Below are 23,026 nucleotides of genomic sequence, written 5' to 3' on the forward strand. Positions count from 1 at the left end.
AATAAAAAACTGTAAGATGCATGAGGCATTTTATCAGAATGCCTGCAGGGTTTTTTTCCTGCATTTCACCTGAAATTGGCTTTGATCTCATCTTCACTAAGCGAATCAAGTGAAAAGTCACTAAGTGATCACCATGATGAAATGGTTCCCAAGGCAGACGCTTTTTACCTCCACACAATATGCTGCAAATGAACTTTTCCTGTCCAGCCTCAAACGTGCTTTGCTAATCATTTTTTCTGCTCATTAGTACCAATATGCATTACATTGAGCACGTAATAGAAACCATCTTAATACCACTATCATAAATTCACAGTGTTGTATATAATCTACCCAGGTGGGTTTTTTTGTATAAAACCACAAATACATATACCTGCAAAAACATTAACACCCAAATGCTATTCAGTTACGCACAAGTTTAAAAATCTATTAATAACCTCAGTAGAGAGCTCCTCTGCAAAACCGTATGCATCCAGGCAGGCAATTCTTTAGAGGCAAAGTAAAGAGCTATTACACTGCAACATAACAAAGAACAATACTGTGACCATACCTGTATTTCATGCCCGTTTGCTTTGCGGTGGATTCTTTTAATGAAATGTGGTGCTGAGGGGTAAATGTCCCCAGACTGCGAGCAATAATAGCCACTGTCCGAAATTTTGCCCGGGCTGCATTTACTACGTTCGGGGTAGTGGTGTTCTGCTTGCTGATGAGTCTGTCTTCACCATTTCGACTCTTCAAGTTGTGCTCTGTGCAGGCTATGGACACTTGCATCGCGCCCTCAGTACACCTTTAGTCACCGTCCAGGTCGCAGCCAGAGCCCCCGGCGCCCTGACGCGGGCTGCAGGCTGCCCAGCAGTGCAGGGCTCGGTCCCAAACGCTGCCGAGGAAACCTGCCGACCTCGATCTCCCAGAAGCAGCCGAGGCAGCTGGGGTCCCCGGGAGAGCCGGGCTGTGTCCCTGCGATGCCCGGAGAGAAGACCCGAACTTGACAAAGCAATCGCAAAAGCAGGTTTCAGCTCACTCTCAGATCTCCCCTTGCAATATTTGGTGCTTAGACAAAAGCATCCATCCAGTCAGGTGCTTTCAGAGACATAAAGCTGCTCCTTCATGATGAACCGCCAGCAGCAGCTGCCGCTCTGTCTTGATGGAGGCTTACTCGTAGTTGCCGGTTTTAAATCAATGCAGGCATGCTGCAAGCGCTGGCTCCAGCACCCGCTGGACCACAAACTGCTGATCAGGCAGCCTTGCTGGCTGAAGAATCGTCGACTCGCCAGCCAGTCTCTAAGGACCAGCAGTATCCATCCGGTTCTCCCTCGCCCAGATGCAGCAGTCCGCTACATCCCACCCATGGCAGCCCCGCTGAGCGCTGGAGCTGGCAACTGTGAGGGAGGCGGAACGGCCCCAGCTCTGCAGCGGCTCCTGGGATCACCCCGTCAGGAGCCAGTGGGAAGCATGGGAACGGGCCTCCTTTGTGCTCAGGGGGAAGACAGGCACTTCAGGCAGATGCCTCCCAAAAAAATAGCGGCCGGCATCGCTAAACAAGGAGAGGACCTCTTATAGCGAGGAAAAATTCGATGTTAAAATAGGCTAATTATGGAAAAAGAGGGGAAGGGGAGGTCGGTGGGAGAGAGAAAAATCGCTCTGCTACAGTGTGCCAGTGAGTTAACACGTGAATCCCATGTTTCTGGCACCCGGAGCAGCCGCCTGCAGACCCACGCTCACAGCAGTGCCAGGGTTAATTCTTCCCCCCCGCCACCTCCCGGCATCGCCAGCTGAATAAGCCGCAGCGCAAAGTCTTTGAAGCAAACCATCCCTGTCCCTTGGTGCAGCCGAGGCTGCAGTTGAAGCAGGGAGCCCCGCTCCAAGAGCTCGTCAGTGCCCACTGCCGTGTGCCACCCCTCACAGGGCGCTGGCTTTGGGAGCAGAGGACAGGGGCAGACCGCGGACCCCTGGGCTGGTGAGCTGGGCACTGGAGGGAGAGGCAGGGATGGAGCGGTTTGAATCACCCCCAGGATCACTGCCAGTCACGGCCACCCAGTAGAGCAGCCCTAAGGGAGGAGGGGTATTGCGGGGTGGTGAGCAGCAGTTTGGGCATACCCCGGGTGCAGACCCATGAGAGAGGATGCTTGGGGTGTGCAGGGGTGGCAGCACAGTGCAGGCGGGTGGGTGAGTGCTGCAGTCAACCGCTGGCCTTTTCCCAGCCCTGCACCAGCTGATGGGGAGTGGTCCACAGGGGCTTCCCACATGCCACTATTAAATCTGTCCTCAGGCACCCAGGAGGGCTGGGGTGTGGGTGGGGGCACCTCCAGAGGGCCTCTTGTCCACCTCTTGCTCATTGCCCTGACTGCCCAGGACCCTGTCCCACCGGGGTTTGAGTGGCTCCAAAGCTGGACATCCCCCAAGCCCTTCTGGTGACCTGCCAGGCTCTCTCCTGCTCAAGGCACACAAATATGGAACAGAAGCAGTGGCAAGAAGAGAGTAGCAGGAAGTGCTGGTGTGGCAGTGATGACCTGCTTTGAAAGATGTCTTGAAAGATTACAAACCTTTGATTTCCTCCCCTGCAGCAGGGGTAAACCATGGTTCCCCCCTCCCCATCCTGCTGAGGAGGGGGAGTGCGAGACTGGCTGGGTAGACAGCCAGCTAGGACCACCCAGAGTAGCAGGGCGAATAGCTTCTGATGATTGCTTTGCAGTTTGCTTATCTAATGGCTTATTAATGCTATACTGCATGTTTCTTTGAGGGTGAAAAGCATTATATCAGAATAAGGAAAATTACTTTGTGATATTTTCCTAAAGACAATTAACAATCATACAACAGGCCCACAAACTCCCAGCTGTGAGCAAACCCCCTTGGCACAAGGGTTGGAAGAGGAGCAGGGCTATCTGTGGGGTGGAAGTCAAAAAGCTAAATAAAACTGAACTAATGGCTGCAAGTCTCTGTCACAGACACAAGATTTAGTTTTGAGAGTTTCCAGACATCTAATCAATGAGTTAGTGTTACAGATCACAAATTAGTCCTTTAAATATCTAGAAAAGAGTGTGTCATCTGGGGAATGTGCCATGGGATTGCTGACACCAAGGTATCCCACAGTGCGGCCTCATCCAGGACGTCCTTTGTGCCTTCATGGGACTAGAGCTTAGGTGGAGGCACCCACAGGGCTCTGCCTTGACAGCACAGCCAGCCCAGTACAGACTATGCACCCATTTGGCTTTTGGAGCTCGGCTTTGCGTTTCAGAGCCCAAAGCAAAATGGACAAAACTGGGATTATTTCTCTCTCTCTGATGGACATACAGCATCCTCTTGCTGGGCACAGATATTTCAAGATGTATTTTTACACATTGTTCTATATGTCCCTGGAGAGTTCCCTGTGCGGCCAGCAGCTGGCTCTGCTGAATGTTATGACTTAGTCTTGGGAATGTGCCCAAGTCACTGTCACCCAGGTCCTGGTCACCATCCCCTCTGCCATGGCTGCCCCTGCCCTCTGGTGCCAGGGGAAGGAACAGAAAGGGACAGTCACATTCTGTGCTGGCATCCCACAGACCATATTAACTCAAGCTGCTTAGCTTCAGAGAGGTTACAGTGTCTGCCAAAGAAATAGATATTTAAATATGGGATTTATTTAATTTCCCTGAACAAGATAATCACTTCTAGACTAAGACATTAGAATAACATAATTTTGTACCATGAAAATCCCAAGCTTATAAAACAAGAGGTACGTGACAGTCTTGGTGGAGGACAGTGCTGGCGTGCAGTGGCAGCTCAGGCTCAGCCACGAGCCTTTGGACAGGCTCTCTGTGTTGATTCAGTGCCACCAAACTGCTACAGACGAAGCTATTTGCCAAGACATACATATACATTCCCCCCCACCCCCCGAGGAAGATGACAATCACTTGTTCAATAACTTGCTCAAAATGCTTCACCAAGCAAATCTGTTTTAACACAGATACAACAACACCGACTTTGCTTTTCGTGTGATCCTCATTAGCCCTCATGCCAGGAGCCACTGCATCCATCCCAGGGTTTGAAATAAAGCCAAACACAGACCTAAAGTGAGCAAGATACTCTAGGCAAGTGCAGAAGCCAGGAGATGTTCTATGGCTCCTATGCAATTACACATCTCAATGCCCTGAACAGCCTGTTTCTTTGCCCAGGACCTTGCAGGGGTGGGAGGACTTGCATCACTACAACAAGCAGAATGGAAACCTCCAGAAAGAAAAAAAACCTTTATTCAGACCTGGTCTGATCCCTGCAGAGGCACCAAGGGGCCATGCAGCTGAGTACAGCAGAAGCGTGTGATGGACAAGCCCTTTCCCAGTGCTCCCCACAGGCAGGAGGCTCTCTGCTCCCAGGGGCCAGGCAGCAGCACTGTAATGCTGTAATGAGCCAGGAAAAGATGTTTCTGCGGCCTAAAGTATAAACATGAAATGAGGTCCTTTGGTCTGGGTTGTACAAAACCCTTCAAGTTGTTGCAGACCTTGCTCCCCCCTGGCTCAACCTGAACAAACTTTTTTCTTTCTTTCACCTTTTTTTAATTTCACTTCATACTGAAGCAACTTTGAAACATGATGCCAAGTACAGCTTGAGGCTTTGCTTTTTGATGGCTGCAGTCTCAGGCTATTTGCACTAATTACTCTGCTGTGCCATTCTACCAAAGCAAAGCATCCCACTGGACAAATACCAATTAGCATCTTACTCATTTAATGAAATTTAATCAAAACCTGTATGTTTGGTAATACCAACACACTACATGTAAGTTCTGGCAGGCTCTATCTGTTTTTTAAGATGGCAGGACTTCATTTCATGCCACTCCTGTGTGCAGCAGGATAGCCACATATGTTAATTAAACAATGCACACTGCATGGGCAGTGAGGCTATGGCAGCTAGTGAGCATGGGGTAAGAGTTAGAGTAGACCACCTCTGCCCCCATCCCTGCACCATTTGTGCTTTACCATGCAAAATCCTTCAGCACTTTTTATAAAATGAAATAAAATGCTTTTTCTCACCACCAGCTACAAAGTTCGTGTTTCTACCTAAAACTGTAAACCCAGAAATTTTCATTGATCTATATAAAAAAAATCTAATCTTTCACAAAAATAATCTAAATATTTCTCAGTCATACCCTTCTTTCAAAATTGTGTTTTAAATTTTGAGTGCTAACAAAATTAATCCAAAGAGGTGATAAAACAAATCCATTGCAGTTATCTCTGTGGGACAAGGTACTGGGGCTCCGTGCCCGAGTGGATGGACATCCAGGAAGGCTGTCCTACACGCACCCTTCTGCAACCCCCCTCAACACTGCAGGGACCTCAGCAGCTACCTGGCTTCTCTTTAATCCAAATAACCCATTTTTGCTTTGCAAGGGAGACAGAATTGGCACATCTGTAAGGACACATGGGGGCTGTGAGACAGGCAAAGACCCTGGGATGTTCTCAATGAATTACAACATGATTAGGGTACATTTTCACCTTATTTCAGTCAGACGGTCATGCACTGTGGAAGACACACTGTGATGTCTGGCTGCAGGTTGTGATACAGAGGAGAGCTGGACACCAATCACATGCAGCCAGTTACATAAACCCACATCCCTGCATGCTAACCAGTAATCCAGGTCACCAATAACAATGCCATCTCAGCTGGTTTAAGGTTTTTAACTGGAATTCTTCAACACTGAGAGAAGACAGCAAGTTAATGCAGCAGTGAATGCAGCATCAGCCAGCACCAATGTCAGATAAGCCCCTCGGCAAAGTTTCTTTCCTAGAAGCCCTCCTTTTTAGCAATGCACAAAATTATCTTCAGTTTAGCTATTTTTTGTTTAAGCTGTGTCTGCATGTATACGGTATAGTGGGGGGGGGAATGTTAACAATGCTTTCCAGTGGGGGCTGTGCCAAGAGCACTGCCTGCTCACACCAGGTTACATTCATGCAGCTGCAAGCCTCTAGCAGAGCTTGTGAAGGGACTTTGCCAAATCCCATGGGTGGGCTGGTGTCCCTGCCAGGCACTGAGGACCTCCTGTGAGCTGGGGACAGCAGATGCCACTGAGCAAGCTACCTACGATGAGATTCTAGAGGAGCCCTGCGGTCTCGAGCAACCCCACACCTGCCTGCCAAGATCTGTGTGCCCATACCCCTCAGCGAAAGCTTGTACTGACCCTATGGCAGCATTCAGACAGCTGCTTTTGGCAGGTAAAGGGCATTTATGTACTCCACGGTACAAAGCAGCCATCTGCTCTTCCTGCTATGGAGTCTGGTTGTCTGAGCCCCGTCTTTTCCAGGGTACCCTTTGGGCCAGTGCATTTTGATATCCCCACCAGCCCTGCAGATGCTCCCCGAGGTGCACAGGCAGGTGCAAAGAGCTCCTGGAGTGGGACGCAGCTCAAACTGCTTTTGTTACCAACACCACCGCAATGCTATGATAAGCAGAAGTTTACAGTTATCATTGCTCACTATGGCAGCACAAACGATTGGTGTTGCATTGCCACTGCATAATTATGTGCAAAATTAAAAGTCTGAACCATTTTCCTGGTGCTGCACACACAGCCTCTCACTGGCAGCAGCCACCCAGGCTGGGCTGACAGCAGCTCCCTGCACTGCCCTATGGAACCTCCACCGGGCATCTGCAGAGGAGACCCCAGCACCAGTCTGCACACCAGCAAACCCAGCACCTAACCTTGGATGGAAAATGCAGCACAGACCTTAAGGATCAACTGCTGTATCATCAGAGCAGCACCAAGGAATGGTGAGATACAGCAGGACAGAAAAAGTCACCACTTCCAGGCTGAAGGCACATTAAAAACATGATTTCAGCATTCGTGATAGAGTTTCAACCACATTGGACATTTTAACAGATGCTCAGGACTTTGCGTGCAGTGTAACTGGATCAGCCAAACTTCAGAAAGCTGTGTGGAAGCACTAAAACTGCAGCCAGCATCACCATGACAGAAGGATCCTGCTCCAGAAGTAGGACCTGGGGAATGAAGGGTTCTGCCCTTGGAGCTTTTCCACCAAAAAAATGCCCTTCTTTGTTTTATCTAACAGGCCAGACCTGACTACAGCTACTGCAGCCATTCCAGAGCTGCCTTTCCAAAATCCAGCACAGGCGATTTGTGCAACACTGGTCTTCACAAGAATTATCTTAATAAACTGTAACAAATCCTTGATTTGCAAACTTCCACATGACAGATCTTCCACAGCGCAGCATGGCGCACTCAGAGGAATTCTGTGTTATGTCCCAATAAAAGTTTCATTGGGCCATAAAAGCTCTGATTATAAATACAGCCCATGCACATCTCTCAGCCGTTTCACTTCACATCAATAGCTGTTTGAAAACACATTTCCTGCTGGGCTAATTACTTATGATTGCAGCAGTTCCGTTATATCTCCATAAATTGGGCTGATATGGACACTGGTGAGATAAGAAGTGCTGCCACCAGGGAGAGCAAGAAGAAATGCCCAGGAGCAAGCTGACATTAGCATGCGCCTCCCAAAAGGGCTTCTGTGGTATTAATTTCAATTAACAGCCAGGGCCCTGCCGCAGTGGGATGCTCACAAGCTCAGCTGAGGAGTGGTCCTGTCTGAAGCAGCAGCACCAAATCCTGCAGCTATTTGTAGGTCTTTTAGGTGTACCTAAGCACATAAGAAACATTTCTTTTTGATAACAATGCTGGAAGCTTGACAAGGAAATGAGCTGCAGAACAAAAGTGTTGTGCTTAATACAAGCAACAGTCGTATCTTCACTGGTTTCACATGGAAAACTTAATTTGCATTTGCAATCGCACTTGAGGAAGACTGATCAAAATCCCTATTAAATGTTTTTTAGTTAAAACACACCGTTCTGACAGGTTTTCAGCCAGGCTGGCTGCTGCACCCAGCCTGGTCTGTCACTGAAAGCACATAAAACCTGTGATCATCTCCAGCCCTGTGCCTGCCAGCCAGGGTCTGAGGGCTTCATCCTCCCAGAAGGGATCAAAACTGGGAGTGTAACAGCATGGAGCAGTGTAGGCAAACAGAGCCAGGCTGCTGGCTCTGCTAATGTGTGTAATGTGTTAAGGCAGGGGTACAAATAACGCAGCATCGCCCCAGCCTGGGGGAGGCACACTGCAAAACAGTACACACTGCCCTGCTCTTCTACAATGATAGTCCTCACGTTCACATTACAGATCATTCAGGATGTGATGAAATGGTAACCAAATCAAAACTGGCATGAAAACTGCATTAGCTTTACTTAATTCTAGTTAGAATTGAGTCAGATGCTGGCAGGGTAATAAATGTGTGAGATGGTTTCCCTGTGGGCAGTGCCGCTGAGGGGTTCTGCTCTGCCCGAGCAGAAGTTGAACCCCAGAAGCAGAGACCCTTGGTTATGACCTCACCATGGCTGCACGAGGTTGCTCTGCAGAGGTTCAGAGCGCTTTAGAGGATTTGCTTTGGTTTGGGTTTTTTTGTTTGGTTGTTTGGGGTTTTGGTTTTGTTTGGTTTTTTTTGTGGTTTTTTTTGTTGTTTTGTTTTGGTTTTTTTTTTTTAACCAAACATCACAGAAAGAGAAAATTGGCCTTTCCCAAACATCTCCCTAACCCCACTCAGGTTCAGACACACACACACCCCCCCCCCCCCCCCCTTTTCTTATTTTTGCAATCCATACATCATATAGAGATCTGCTGTAGAGGAATTAATAAATAAAGTCCCATATAATTTTCAATCCCCCCCAGGTATCCAAGGCACCCACTCAGCAGCCCCACACTGGGTGTGCCAGGAGCACCTGCCGGGAGCCAACAGCACCTCTGGTACAGCCCCAGGACACCCAGGGAGCTACCTGCTACCAAAGAGTTTTGCAATACCTAACCAGCTCTATGTAATATCAAATAAATTGTCACGTAATATAATGTAAAAGAATCAATACTGAAACCCAGAGCTTTCAGTGTCTTACAAAGGGGATATAACTTACCGGGTGCCCAACTCAATTAATTGGTCAATTATGCCTGCAGATAGAAAACATCTACCAGCATATTGCCTATCACCCTATTAGCTGCCCTAGCCCCCACTCCAAGCCAGGTAATTCAATTTTTCCATGTTACCTATTTCATTTCTCAGACGACTTTTCAGTCACCTGAGACTTACAATGGCTTACAAAAAGGCTTCAGAAAGGACCATTATATTGATGTACTGTAATACACAAAGAATGATGAAACATGATTAAAACAGAGCTGCATGAAGCTCCGCTGCACAGAGCTTTTCTTGTCATCACTCCACCCCCTCCTTGCAGGCGAGGCTGGAGACCCTGATACGCGTATCCCAGTTACTGAGCAATCCATCACTTGCCCAAAGGAGAGGAGCATCTGCAGCAGGGGGATCCAGAGGAGCCTGGCACTATCCTCAGGCATTCAGGGTTGATGTACCAGGCTCAGGGATGCAGGTACCAGGCAGCACACGGCTGCAGGCTGATCAACACTTTCCTGACTCCTGTTGCATTTGAGGGAAGCAAAGCCAGCCCTAACGCCTGCCCCAAGCACAGCACACAGCTGCTGGCCACAAACCAGCCTCCCTGCAGGAGATGTTAAATAACACCTACATGTTGTCAACTACAACCACATTTTCTACCCTAAAAAGTATAAAGGAAGGTGAAGAATTAGAAAATGCACGGAGGGTGGCAGCTCATGGCAAACACATGGTTTTTCATTTTGCCATACTCATATTCTAGACTGTGGATATAGAAAATACAGATTTTCCCCAGGTGCTTTGCATGACTTGATTGATAAATGTATTCCAAATAAAGCTCAGCCCAAGCTATGTTCTTCCAGCTTGGCTGTGCTTGTGGAATAGCAGATTTTAGGCAATTATGTATATTACTTTGTTATCCATACACGTCAAATATCACCCAAGCATTACTTGTAACAGCTTAAAATGCTAAACTAACTTATATGAAAAAATATGTTGCTAAGGTCTTAGATGCTGAATAATACACAGCTCCATTCGCCCTTTTCTGGGATGACTATATATGATATAGCAGATGGATGACTAATTATCATGCAATAACTTCTGATTCTTTGAGTTGAGCTGGCAGAGGGTCAGAATATAGATGGGCTGCAGCAGCCTATGTTGTTTGCAAAACTTTCTTCCAACAGATATTCCTTCGGTAAATGTCCCACTCGCCCAGGAGCCTGCAGCTTTCACTTGAGGTGCATCCTTCTCCAGCCAGCACGGAGACCTGCACTCTTCTGTGAGCAAACTAAATGAAAGCCGAGTGTCTCTATCAGTGATTCTCTTAAATAAACCAATAGTGAAAAATAAGCACTATTAAAATATCACCTTCCAAACTAGATTTTTCTTTTTTAAGATTTTAATTCTTCTCCTGAGATTATCTTTCAGCTACTATAACATTTCTAATTATTAAAGTGAGTGGCACAGAGTAAGAATCCCATCAGCTACATCCAGCAAAACTGGCACAAGACCTTACTGCTTGCACCAGCTTGACCAGCACCCCCAAAATAATGAGAGGCATCTGGTGGAATTAGTCATTGAGGACGATTATCACCAGAATAATGTCATTTGCTGAAATGCAGCAGATAACTAAGAAATGATCTTCAGGCCAATTAATTTTATCATTGCCTTTTCACACTGCCAGCCTCCTCTTTGAGGAAAGTGATACAGCAAAACCATTGCATCAGCACTTCCTCCACGACTTAGTTAAAAAAAAATCATCCCTTCAGGACTTCATATATTCCACATATCAGAAAGAAATTTTTCAGATTAATCAAATATTTCAGATATTAGGAAGTAGTTCTTTCCTACGAGGGTGGTGAGGCACTGGCACAGGTTGCTCAGAGAAGCTCTGGCTGCCCCATCCCTTGAAGTGTTCAAGGTCAGGTTGGATGAAGCTTGGAGCAATCTGGTCTAGTGGAAGGGGGGTTAGAACCTGATTATCTTTGAGGTACCTTCCAACCCAAATCATTTTATGATTTTATGTCTTCTCGAATCTGCTTTTCACCTAACAGGGTGACTTCTCCCACCGGGAGGTCTTGCCAGAGCAGGCTTTGGGAACATTGTCATGGGGTGAAGGCAGCACATTCTGCTGTCAGGCACTGCGGTAATGCATTGGCTCCCTGATTTTCCCTCTACTCCCTTTGGGCTAAGAGGAAAAATATTGCACTTCTCATTTCCAGAGCCCTCTGCAAAGGCTTTTTAACTTAGGGTTTTATCTGCATCCAAGGCAGGAGCACGACGTACCTCAGAGCAGCATAACAATTTTAGTAAATTAAATGCAAGGCATTGTCAAGTTTTCAGGTGACCTCCAAGCACAGGCAAGCACTTCCAAGCCAAGGATTCACTGTTCTTCCCAGGGCTAGTGCTGGCCAGACAAGTAGTCCCTGATCTTCCAACACATCCCAAATGGTTTTGAGCAACCACTTTCATACTGGAATGGCGCCCATTTAATTAACGAAAGGATTTCAAGAGGATTGTTACTTATTGCCAAATGCATAATCGTTCATTAAGTCCTCAGGGGAAAAGAATAATTATGCTTGCAATCTACAAGGTATCTTTTTCTGCAGTGAAAAATGTGCATTTCATCACCCCAGCAGGGTGGGCAACCAAGGGCTGGCAGGAGGAGCTGCTTACCCAACCTGTGGCTGGAGAGCTGTAAGCAGCTCCCCCAACAGCCTCATTGTGCCTATTTGGACACACTAAGAACCCCACATACTTCACACACACCCCAGGAAAAAACAGCTGCCATGCTACTGGAATTATGGAAACGCTGTGTTGTGTTCTGGAGTCTCTCTGGCATGGGGATGAAGCCAAGCAACTGTGAAAATGCATATTGAAAACAAGTCAAAAAAGAAAAAAAAGCTTATCAGGCAGTAGCAGGTCTGCAGCAGGCAGTTGAGCCATGGGAAAAGTTGCCTTTCAAGTCAGCCTCCCTGGGCATCAGCACACAGAAGAGCCGAGCCTGGCTGCCTGCATTCAACCCACACACCCATGGAGGCCTCGGCCCGGTAGGGAGACATATAAAGGTGATCACCTCAGCAAGGGGAAAAACACAGAGTCATAGAAACACATTTCAGTTGAGCATTTTGGCTTGCTTAAACTGTAAAAATGAAGCAAATTATGATTCAAAGACCAGTACAAAGAATCGCCCTGCTGAGCCCCATCACTTGCTGAGCATGCAGGGGTGATGATGGTACTCCCAGAAGACGCATAACACATTCATACTTGCACCAGCATGACAGAGTGCCCAGAGAAGGGGGGAGTCACTGACTGAAGGAGCATCCTGAAGCACTGTAGTTAGGTCTAGTATTTCAGAGCAGACAGTACTAGGAAGTGTATCTAGAAGTACTGAGAGCAGAATCCCCAGGAGCTCACCCACCCGGTGCGCTGCAGGGAACACGCTCCAGCTCTGCCCCGTGTTACATTTGCTACTCCTGTGTTATTTCCCCTGGGAAACAGCTGCAGGGTGGGGCTGTGCTTTAAGGCAGCCCTGCAGTGGCACCCCAGGAGCCAGTACCTCATCCTTCAGGACTGGCATCAAACACAACCCAGGTTTCCATCCACTTCTCTGACCTGGTGACTACTTCCTGATGCTGGAGTGACTTTGAAGAAGAGGAGAAAACTGCAATTCAGTGATAAGTGGTCCCTGGACCCAACAGCTCCCTGTGAAAATTAACCTTGATTGGAATTACATTGCAGCTTCGCTTCCTCTCATTTAACTCCCTGATTCTGCCAAATTCTTTCTGATATCCCCCCATCTCAGAAGAGCACTTTTGATCCTAAATGTTTTTGCATCTCTTTCCAGTAAAGTTTCTCCTTTACCCCAAACTTGCAAGCCCTGCAAATTTTGAGTGTAATGAAAATTCACTATTAATAATCATTAGTGTACAAATTAGAATTAATAATAAACAAGAGAGCAGAATTGAGTGAATTCTCTAAGCCATAGACCTGCACTGCTGGGGCTGAAAAGTGGCATTTTCTGCTCATCCTGGGAGACCTGCAGTGAAGGAAGGACGTGGATGAGGCAGGAGGAGTAACTGCAGGGAGGAAGAAAGAGCAGCCAGGAGGGAAGAGCAGCTGCCATCACATTTGGTTATTTACTTCAATTAAGAAAAGCAAAAGAGTTGCTATTGCATCAATATTGGATTTGTATTGAAGATCAAAATCCATTTTTATTACACCTGAACTGTGAGCCAGTCAGCATTGCTGGAGCAATCACCACAGCTGGCAATAGAGAGATGTGCTCTCAGCCTGGCATTGAAGGTAACCTTTTCAAAGCTTTGCCAGAGCCTAGTTTTATGATTATTCCCTAAAGGATGGAACATTAAACAAACCAGCAACCTGGCAGCTGCTGGAGAATGTTTAGCTGGTATTTTCATAAACTCGACCCCACTCTGATCCACAACTCAGCAGCTTGTGTCAGTGGAATGTATGGCAGTGTCACAATCTCAGCAGATCCCAAAGTCAGCCCAAAGACTCCCAGATAAAACCTACTTTAACCAAGACCACATGGACTGAGTTTCATCCTAGGGCATGTACACAGACTGCAGACTTCAAACGTGTATATAAATATCCCAAACTTTCAAGTCAGCCACTTGGATAGATGCTGGATACACTCTGCACCACTGGTGCCGCCGCGGGGAGTGAAGAGCAGGCTCAGCAGGCAGCCCGCTGCCCATGGAGCCAGTGATTTATTCAGCATCTGGCAGTGCAGGCTTTCAAGCCAGTGTTTGACAGGAGCAGAAGGTGCGTGAAAAGTAGCAGCAAGCATGCAAATTCCTGCTGGGCACGGGCAGGAGCTGCTGCTCTGCACGTAGCTAAGGGTTAGCTGGGATTTACTGCTGTGGTGGTGAGTCAGGAAGCAAAATTGGCTTTGCCTTCCCCACAAGCCAAGTACCTACGGCATGGGGAGCATCCTACAGAAAGGTGTGAACAACCCTGGAAGTACCTGCAGGCTGAATCTGACCTTTTACACAGCTCTGCAGAGGACTTCCTACTGCAAAGGAAGTGTGTGTGTATGTGTGTATGTACACGTGGGTGCAGGTGCACACACACGTGTTTGTCGCTAGCAGAAAGCAGAGGGATCAGGAGCCAGCACCGAACATGCAGCTAAAGAGCTCCTCCTGCTGAAACCCAGCTGGGGAGATGGGGTTCACACTGCTCACAAGCTGTAGGTACCATTCTTCTGAAGGAGCAAAATGGGATTTCTTACTTCAAGGAGGAAATACCACGCTAGAAATGCCATACACACACACGGGATACCCTGTTCACATCCCACATACATCCCTGTTTTCGTCTCATCCTCCCCCACTAATGCATGGTATGGGCAGGAACCCTACAAAAATAACACAGGAACTAAGGAGTGGAAGCTGAAATTGTGGAAAAAAAGGATAAACATGGGTATACCTGCCATCACCACTGCATTAGATAGCAGGCCATGTAGTTTGAACAGATTAAAATAGGGAAAAAAGAAAACCACTCATGAAAAATTAAGCTGGCTATTAAAAAAAGGACACAGCTGGATGTGGCTCTATAGATCAATTGGCACAGGAAATAGGGGAAACATTAATGCTGTAAGCTATATCCCAATAAATATAATAAAACTGCGCTCTGAGTTGAGCAGATTAGAATGGGTTTACAGTGCAGGATTATAGGACCACATCAAGTGCTTTCACATATTTTGCCATCTAAAGATTAGATATTCTAGAGCTTCAATGCATTAAATGAGCCTGACCAAGGGACCTTGAAAAAGCAGTTATAGCACAGTGATCATTCTTAAATTCTTCTCTTCTGGGGCAGCCCTGTATGGGTACAGGCATAAACCCAGAAGAAAGAATAAAGGCTGAAGAGTGCGATCTGCCTGCTCATCCCCTACATACTGACCCATTTCCTATCACACGGTGCAAGCATGGCCATAATGGCACAGAGCAAAGTAACCCCGCAGCCCAGCCACACAGCCCAGACTACTCCCAGGAGGAAAGGTTATAAAGGAACTGAACAAAAATGCAGTGATGCCTTCCTGAGTACATCCTCTCAGCTTTCTGCTATCTGCCATTTAAAAATTCACTGTGCTAGAGGTTTAATACCTTTATACTTAATAGTCTTTGGTGGCCTTCCCTGATACCTAACAATATTTTGAACATGCTCATACTTTCAGCATCCAAAACACCCCATGACAGCAAGTCCCCCAAATTCACTACAAGACACAGGGAAATAGTTTCCTGGGTTTTAAACCTGTTGGTCAAAAATTTCATTTGCATTGCCCCTGCATTATGGGACACAGAGAGTTACTTGCTACAGGCTGTTCCTGATTTTAAACACAACTGGTGTAATCCCTGTCAATCACCTTTTTCCTAAGATAAAAGCCTGTTTAATCACCCAGTGTAGGGACAATGTCATCACTCGGATGACATTCTTTCTGTATCTTTCTGTATCTTTCTGTATCTTTCTGTATCTTTCTGTATCTTTCTGTATCTTTCTGTATCTTTCTGTATCTTTCTGTATCTTTCTGTATCTTCAGCCCAGCTTGCTGTATCCACCTGAAATGGGATAGCCAGCACTGGCTGCGGGAATTTAAATGTCCCGGCTCCTAGAAATTAATAACATCAACAGTATTTTACTGTTATGGATGTTACATTTTCTGAAATGGTGTTTGCCTTCTTATCTACATAACTCAACTTTTCAGGAATAGTTTTTCTGCAGGAGCATTTTATGGTTTTTGCCCATGTCAGTCTGTGCCTTCACCGGTCACCACAAAACCCTGGTATGCACCAAAAGCCTTTGGCCATTTCAGGATTTGATCTTTTTACCCAAGTGACATAATCGTCCTGGGAAGGTTACCAAACTGGAGAGCCTTTCTAGTACATTTAGCATGTTTGATCTCTAGTAACTCCTCAAAAGTGAGCAATGACATAGGAAAACCAACATTCATCCTGGTGCTGCAAACTGCATATTTCACTCCCTTATTGTTTTTCCTGATCCAGACTCGCACCAGCACAAGGCACACACTAAATTAGACATACAAATCACAGCCCTTTTGCCATCAGTTTGCCCCTAGGGCTCTATGCTGTTCCCTCTTGCTGTATTTAGCCACAGTATTTAAATTTTTCAGAATTGCAAGATATCAGCTATCTGGTCATGGCACTATTTTTATCACCAGCACTCTGCCCACTGTGCACCAGCACGAGCCACCTCTTCCTTCTCACACAAACATGACCACAAGTGCTTCAGGGTAAAAGAAAACACCAAGACAGGGAGGGTTTTACCAACAGTTTGCCTCTGATGATTTGCAGGTGGCATCAAGTCCCCACAATCACTGTGCCCAACTCCTTGCTCAGCGCTGCTGCTGAGCACTCCCTCTATGATAGCGAAGTTTCCCATTGCAACCAGAAAAGAAAAAAGAAACATCCTGCAAAGGGCTGTCTTCTGGCCAATGTTAATAGGAGAGCTTCAGCATAAAGTTTTTAATTAGCTTATCCAACAAAAGCAACATATACCAAGCAGTGCAGCCCAGCCCTTTCTCAAGATGCAGGAACACAGAACAGGCTAGGGAGGTTCACTCCAAATGAAGAGAGTTTGCCAGGGGCTTATGTACTACAGGAAGAATTCACCCTCCCTGACCAAAATCTCAATTAGATATAAAAGAGATAAAACATGAATAGAAAACTATACCCCCAGCTCCAAAGGCTGATGCATGGGTGAACCCAGCAGTGTCTCAGGAACCCGTGACCTTCCCAAATACTTTCTACCTGTAACATTTGCCAACAGCATGTTTTGCTAAAGTTGCCTGGGTGCTTTTGCAGGCATATATGTATAACATTTCATCTCTGGGCTCTCAAACTGCTGCTGCCTAAATGCAGAGACGCTATTTTAACCATGTATGAGCAAAACACTGAGAAAACGTATGGTCACAGATTCCTAGCAGAACTAGCCCACACAGTTCAGTCCTTAAGAGCTCAGACCTCAGCAAAGCACTTGGGAAGCCGTGCAATGAACAGTTGGATAAGACTACACCAAATTGGCTTTGCAAATGGCGTTTCATCTGAGAGAAATAGTATTGTTGTCAGAAACAAAGCTCATGCGCTGCTGCACTTTCAGTTTTTCAGTAATAGGCTGAACTAAGCCGTATTTGCTAAAGCAATGAAAGGAAAAAGAACTAATCATCCTATAAATAAACCAGCTTATGAGTATTTAACAAGAGTTTCTTGTTAACAAATCATTACTTTCCACACATAATTAAATAGCTTTTAATAAAAAAGGGGATTATATTGTGCGTCTTTACACTAGACCTATGGATATCTGAAGAAATGTCTGGAAGGCAAAACAAACCATGCTGGCAAAGAAAACATTCAAGCTCACAGTAAGACTAGAAAAGCTTCTGTACTTCTAAAGCTAAAAGAGCAAAGATCCTGTAGAAAGCAGCAAGCGATGACTGCTGGAAAATCCCTCCTGCGCTGCAGCAGAGCCCTCTGCACAGCCCCCTCTCCTGTACACATCTTCCTCTCGTAGATATATGTGAAATGCAACAAGTTATAGCTGTTTTTCAACTATGACAAATGCACGTACTTAAAATGAAGCATATACTTGAATCCATCAGCTTGGATAGAAATTAAGCATATGCTTTGTTTTACCATTACTAGAGACTCTGATGAATGAGGACCACTTCGTTTTATGAGCTGAGAAACAGAGTTGTATGAAGCTGTTCGCACAGAGCCCCTGCTAGAACTGAGCATGCAACCACAGCCCTTGGCACTGGGTAAAGTCCCAAGGCCAAGGCTAACTACCCCTGGAGCACAAAACAGCCCCAGAATCTCTCATAAATTACATTTTTCTGTGACTTAAATCCAGCCTCCAGTGGGCTTGGGGACTGGGTTTCCATCCCTCCTGAAGTTTTCTCCCCACCCTCTTTGCAGGTTTTCTCCTCAGGTTTTCTCCTGTGCAGCAGCAGCAAGTAGAGATGAATATTGCTGTCAGGTTTTGACTGATGCATTTTTGATTCAGCAGCAGTCCAGTTCAGGATCTGGGAGGTGTCTGTACATCAGGGTGTTTTGCAGGATAATGTCCTGTGAAGGGAACTTAGACAGCAGATCATAACTGCTTTATGGGAATGTTTCATAGCTACAACATTACTCGAGCTTCCCAGGGAGGGCACAGTAAGTATTAAGCTGTATCTGGAGTAGAGCAACACCATAGAAAGTGCAGAATTAGCAGACAGATAAGATAAATGGGAATTTTCATGTGTGTACTAACAACTGCTTCAAACACAACTGCCACATGGGATTAGGATCATCAGAAGGGGAGCAAAAGAATTTCTCATTAGAAGGGAGGCAAACTTCCAGGTCTGAAAACCCCAGTTAACCAGAGCATCTTGCTCAGGGCCACCATCACTCCTGCTAACCCAGAACGATGCCAGAGATTACTTCTGTCATAGCTCAGTTTGGAACATGGCATCCCTGAGATGCCATTCCATTGCCTTTGGACATTTTCCCTTTTCATCATTCAAACGCTGTGGATTCAGTTCTCTACTTATTTACATTGGCTTTCAAGGCTGTGTAACCTCAACTTACTCCATGGATTCCCAGACAGTACCAGCAGAAAAGAGATATAAAGCCCTTTGCTGTTTCTTCTTACACTGGCTCCAAAGAGCTGCTTTTGCACATTCAGTCCCCATTGGGATGCATCTCCAAACAACAAATTTTCCCTGCCAGAAGCTAAAGCTGTGGCACAACTGTGCTGTTTCCATAAAAATAGTAAATGTCTTGTTTCAATTTACCATGGGAAAAAGTCAATCTCTTGCAAAGGCAAATGTTTTGAAGATAAATTCCTTTTATTTGAAGCACAGGGAATGTATCTACTTTCTATATGAGATGTCATGCTTTATAAACGAATCTTTTTTGAAACAAAACAAAATGACAAATGATAGACTAAACACACTGATGTCTTCTTCACCCATTGTACCCAGCCTAAACCCTCTTTCCCCAGGCTATTCCAGCTCCCCATATGGATAAGTCTGCCCACATGAATAAGACCCCCTCTCCTGGATGCTCTTTCTAACGCAGAAGCCGTGTATTTCACAGCCTGAACTCAGCTAAACTCTGGTTCTCAGGCTTTCACTCCATTCACTCTAGTTTCATGGCAGAGCAGGGACAGACATCACATCAAAGCACCTTCCACATTCAGAATGACTTTGTTCTCCATATTTTTTGTTTCACAGTTCAGCTGTTATCCTTTTAATGCACATAAATGAGTTTTCATTAAAACACCAGAAAGAGTAAATACTTGTACCCAGATTTCAAAGGGACACTTCAGCAGACAGACACAAACAGCTAATGTTGGAAGAGAAAGAACAAATTCAAAGTTTTAACAGGTCACATGCACTTAGCTTTGCTCAAAGTCACACTGATTCTTACGGTGCTGAGAAATCTTAGAGAAGAAAAGGTACTAAAAGTAGACAATGTCTTCAGATCCTGTCAGCCTGTCTGAAGGTGTGTACAGGTTGCTCACTCAAGTTCCCTGCAGTTCAAGTTGCTTGCTGCCATGCAGACAGCCATCAAATACCCCGTCAAGGCACATGCAGAAGTACCTGTACTTCATTCCCGTCTCGGCTCGCACGGTCTCCTGCAGCGACAGCCCATGCAGGTGCAGGAACTTCTCCAGCTGCTTCAACTCGGTGGCTTGGCTCAGTTTCCCCAGCCAGCCCACAGCAGGAGGGCAGGCTCTGGGACCCACACTTTGCTTTTTACCTTTCAAGAGTGCTTCACTTGGCTTTTGCAGGCTCGGCTTGTGGGGTGGGATATCTGTGCAGGCAGGCTTGTACAAATGCATGGTCCAGACATGGAGCTGCAAAGGGAGACTGTCAGTGACCAGCAGATGCTGGGGTCCTCAGGAGCTTCCACTCTACAGAGGAAAGCCCAATGCCATCATGCTACCACCAGTATAAGATGGTATGACCCAGGTTGCATTGCTTAAGAGGACCGCACGATTATGGAGTAGTATTTTTCTCCCAGCCATCCTTTATATTACTGCAAGTACCTCATTGTAATTGATGCCCAGGATGGATTTTGGCCAAGATCAGCAATCTTGTTCGTCTGCTGAAACCTATAATGGTCAAATACTCCAAGGGATAAGGACTGCCAGTGGGAATAGAGCACCAACCCGTTCCCCAGGTCTTATATTTAGATAATGAGAAATATTTGTTTGGGATTCAATCCAAGGCCAACAAACAAAGTAAATATTCTTACACGGTTTATTTCAGGCCTTGGGCTGGACAGATGAATGCTGCAAGCATCTCTTCTGCAAGTCATTAAAATGTTTTGTTTTCTCATGGTCCATTGTGAACTTTCACAGCTCAGATTACCTCGTCTGCAAATTTCCCCAGCATCTGCACCCTCCTGGGGCTTTGGCAATTAATAAGAAAATAAAGACTATGGATCAGTCAAACACTAAGATCAAAAATAACCTACAGACAGACAAGGAAAATGCTTGAGAAAGGAACGCACTGTGGATATCAGAGCCAGGGCAGGGAACAAGCAGCTTTCAAGAAACCGCGTGCTCCTGCAGGAGCCTGTGCATGGATGGAGAAGGGCTGTGGGACAGGAACCATCAAAACCCCTGAGATGCCACCAGCCACTACAAAACCTCCCGCTTCACAGAACCAGCTGCCTCTCAGCACAGGGCAGCAGGTGAGGACACAGGTACATGTCTGAGCACTGTGCCTAAAAACAATCTTGCCAGACCAACAAACGTTCATTTCACCAGTGCTAAGTAGCAAACAAAAGGTTTCAGGTTCTTGGAGTCTTCAGCTCTGAGGGGTAATGGGAGAAACAGCACAGGTTTCGCTGCATCACCAAAGCCAGTATACGAAGGCATCCAGCTCCCTGTGGTCGAGGTAACATCCAGGAGCACCACAGAAAACTTTTCTGGCCAGCACCAGCCACAGCAAACAAATCAAGACGATGTCTAATACACACCATGCAGGCAGATGTCTGAGGCTCTCCTATTGTACAAACTCAACCCATTTATGCTTATCATTGCAATCCCAAATACATTGGAAAAATAAGTTAAATAATCAAGTGATGTATGTATCATGAACTCAACTAATCCTTAAATCATCCAAAGCAGATAAAGAAAGACTGATCCCAAACCCAGAATATATTTTAAAAGATTATAATTCAATGTCACAGTGGGGAATTCGCGTTGGACATTTGATTACCAGGTTATTCTTTCTCTGCCACTGTTCTGCCAGGGCCCTGAGGGCACTGATGGACCTTCATGTCCCAGTGTTGCAGGCTGGGGTGGCTGGAGGGTTCCTGCCCTGCCACCCCAGGGCCCACAGCTCTGTGGTACCCCAACACACTGCTGCCCAAAGACGGGGGATCCTGTTCTTCTGGTGCTGACAAAGTTGAACCGTCAGCAGAGGGGTGCAGATGGTGCTTTCAAGCTCTGCTCTTTGCAACCCAAGTACACACAAGAGGGAAATGTGCCCTGCTACTGCAGCAATGCCTGCCTTGAAGGAACCTGATTTTTTTCCTCTCAGCAGTGTAACCCCAAAGGCTGTAGCTGTGATCTCTGCTGCAGCTGCTTTCTGTTTTGCCTCCTGTCAGATGCAGCCCTCTGCTTATCCATAATGCAAGGTGAACCAATAGCAAAGAAATATTTCCACAGGCTTTTCTGAGAAAAAGGCTTAGTCTTAGTCTACAGACTCACTCATGTTCCCTTCATTGTATGACTTAGACATTTCTACACTTACTACTTGCTCCTTCTCGCAGTTTTACCTCATTTTCCCTTCAAGTATCCTGATTCTAAATGACATTTTTATTAATTTCTAATCCTAGCACATCTGCAAAATCTCAGTTTGTGTCAGGCACTTCAGGCATCAGCACTTTCCCCAGGGACCAACTTCTCAGCCTAAATCCCCACTGTTACTGGTGCATTCGTGTAGAGCTGGGCAAAATGCTGAACCCCCCTTTCACAACAGGCCGGTCCCTCGAGGCAACGAAACCCATGTCCTCCCTCTGCCAGTTACCAAAACTCCCCTGAGCAAGCATGGCTCTTGTCCCCACAATGCTGCTGTACAGGGACATCAACTCCAGGCAGTTTGTGTTTAGGTTCCTACTTCATTAAGGGTCTTACTCAGCATGGGGATGGTTTGAGAGCTGCACATCTAATTTCCACTAATATCAAGATCCCCTTACGTTTTTTTATAGGAGCAAGATCAGATTCTGGAGGCTGCAATATTTAGGTTGATGGAGTGAGAAATTCAGCAGCTTCAGGTTTCCCCTCCCAAGTGGCTCGTTCCCAGGCTGCCCCATCACTGCTGCCCAGGTCCAGGTAGGGAAGGGAGATACAGGGACCTGGGGCCAGCAGCACCCATCAAAGCTGTCCTGCTGTTCTCTCCTGTCACCACACAGTCCCTGAACAACAGCAGCAACTTTTCAACTAAATTTAAATGAAGCTACAGTCACTTGGACAGAACAGCTCATGACAAATAAGGATGAACAACCACATGGAGTTTGTGCTGAAGAAGTTACACAAACTGAGAAACAAGTTGGTAGGATTTTCAGCTCTGGAACACACCACCCATCATGGGGCAGGGAAAATAAGTATATAAATCAGAAAAGACACACTGGTAAAGCTAGATAGTTTTCAATTGTTATTATCCTCACCACCACCATCATTTCCTGGAGTGCAAATTGCTACTCGGCGAGCAGTCAGGGGGGTACGTACCTGTGGGGCATCCCAGTGGTGTAGGCAATGGTGTACTCGTGGGATAGCTCACAGACTCGCAGGTACCAGTTCATCTCCAGCTCCCGCAGCAGAGCCAGCCGCCGGGCACGCTGCTGCAGCTGGCCAGCCCGGGCTCGGCTCTCCTTCCCGCTTTCCGAGTTGCTCTTCACGGCTCTCTCCCTGCTCCCCAGGGAAAGCACCGACTGCTTCCTCAGCTTCAGGGTTTCCTCAGCATTTTTATTCCCCACGGTCCCTGTGCGTGCTGCCAGCATTTTGTGTCCTGCCTCGCTGCGAAGGCAGCACCCCCAGCACTAAGTCCCTGCCTTCAAATC

At 46.4% G+C, this 23,026-nt stretch overlaps 1 protein-coding gene across 3 annotated transcripts in view; it reads right to left on the reverse strand.

Moving 5' to 3' along the window:
• KCNAB1 (potassium voltage-gated channel subfamily A regulatory beta subunit 1) overlaps positions 1 to 22,981 on the reverse strand; it is a 74,862-nt gene extending 51,881 nt beyond the window's left edge. Inside the window, exon 1 of one of the 3 annotated variants that reach the window (XM_061452697.1) lies at positions 22,695 to 22,981. In XM_061452697.1, the coding sequence (XP_061308681.1) occupies positions 22,695 to 22,966 (272 nt within the window). In that variant the 5' untranslated portion in view covers positions 22,967 to 22,981. Of the gene's footprint in view, positions 1 to 547; positions 1,725 to 19,551; positions 19,966 to 22,694 lie in introns of those variants that run through there. The other 2 variants (XM_061452698.1, XM_061452699.1) reach the window with 2 other exon arrangements.
• Between the last annotated feature and the right edge of the window lie 45 nt (positions 22,982 to 23,026).

Source organism: Pezoporus flaviventris, unplaced genomic scaffold (genome assembly GCF_033815535.1).
Source record: "Pezoporus flaviventris isolate CSIRO_AGI_PZ_B2104156 unplaced genomic scaffold, CSIRO_AGI_Pfla_v1 ptg000013l, whole genome shotgun sequence".
Taxonomy (NCBI): Eukaryota; Metazoa; Chordata; class Aves; order Psittaciformes; family Psittacidae; genus Pezoporus; species Pezoporus flaviventris.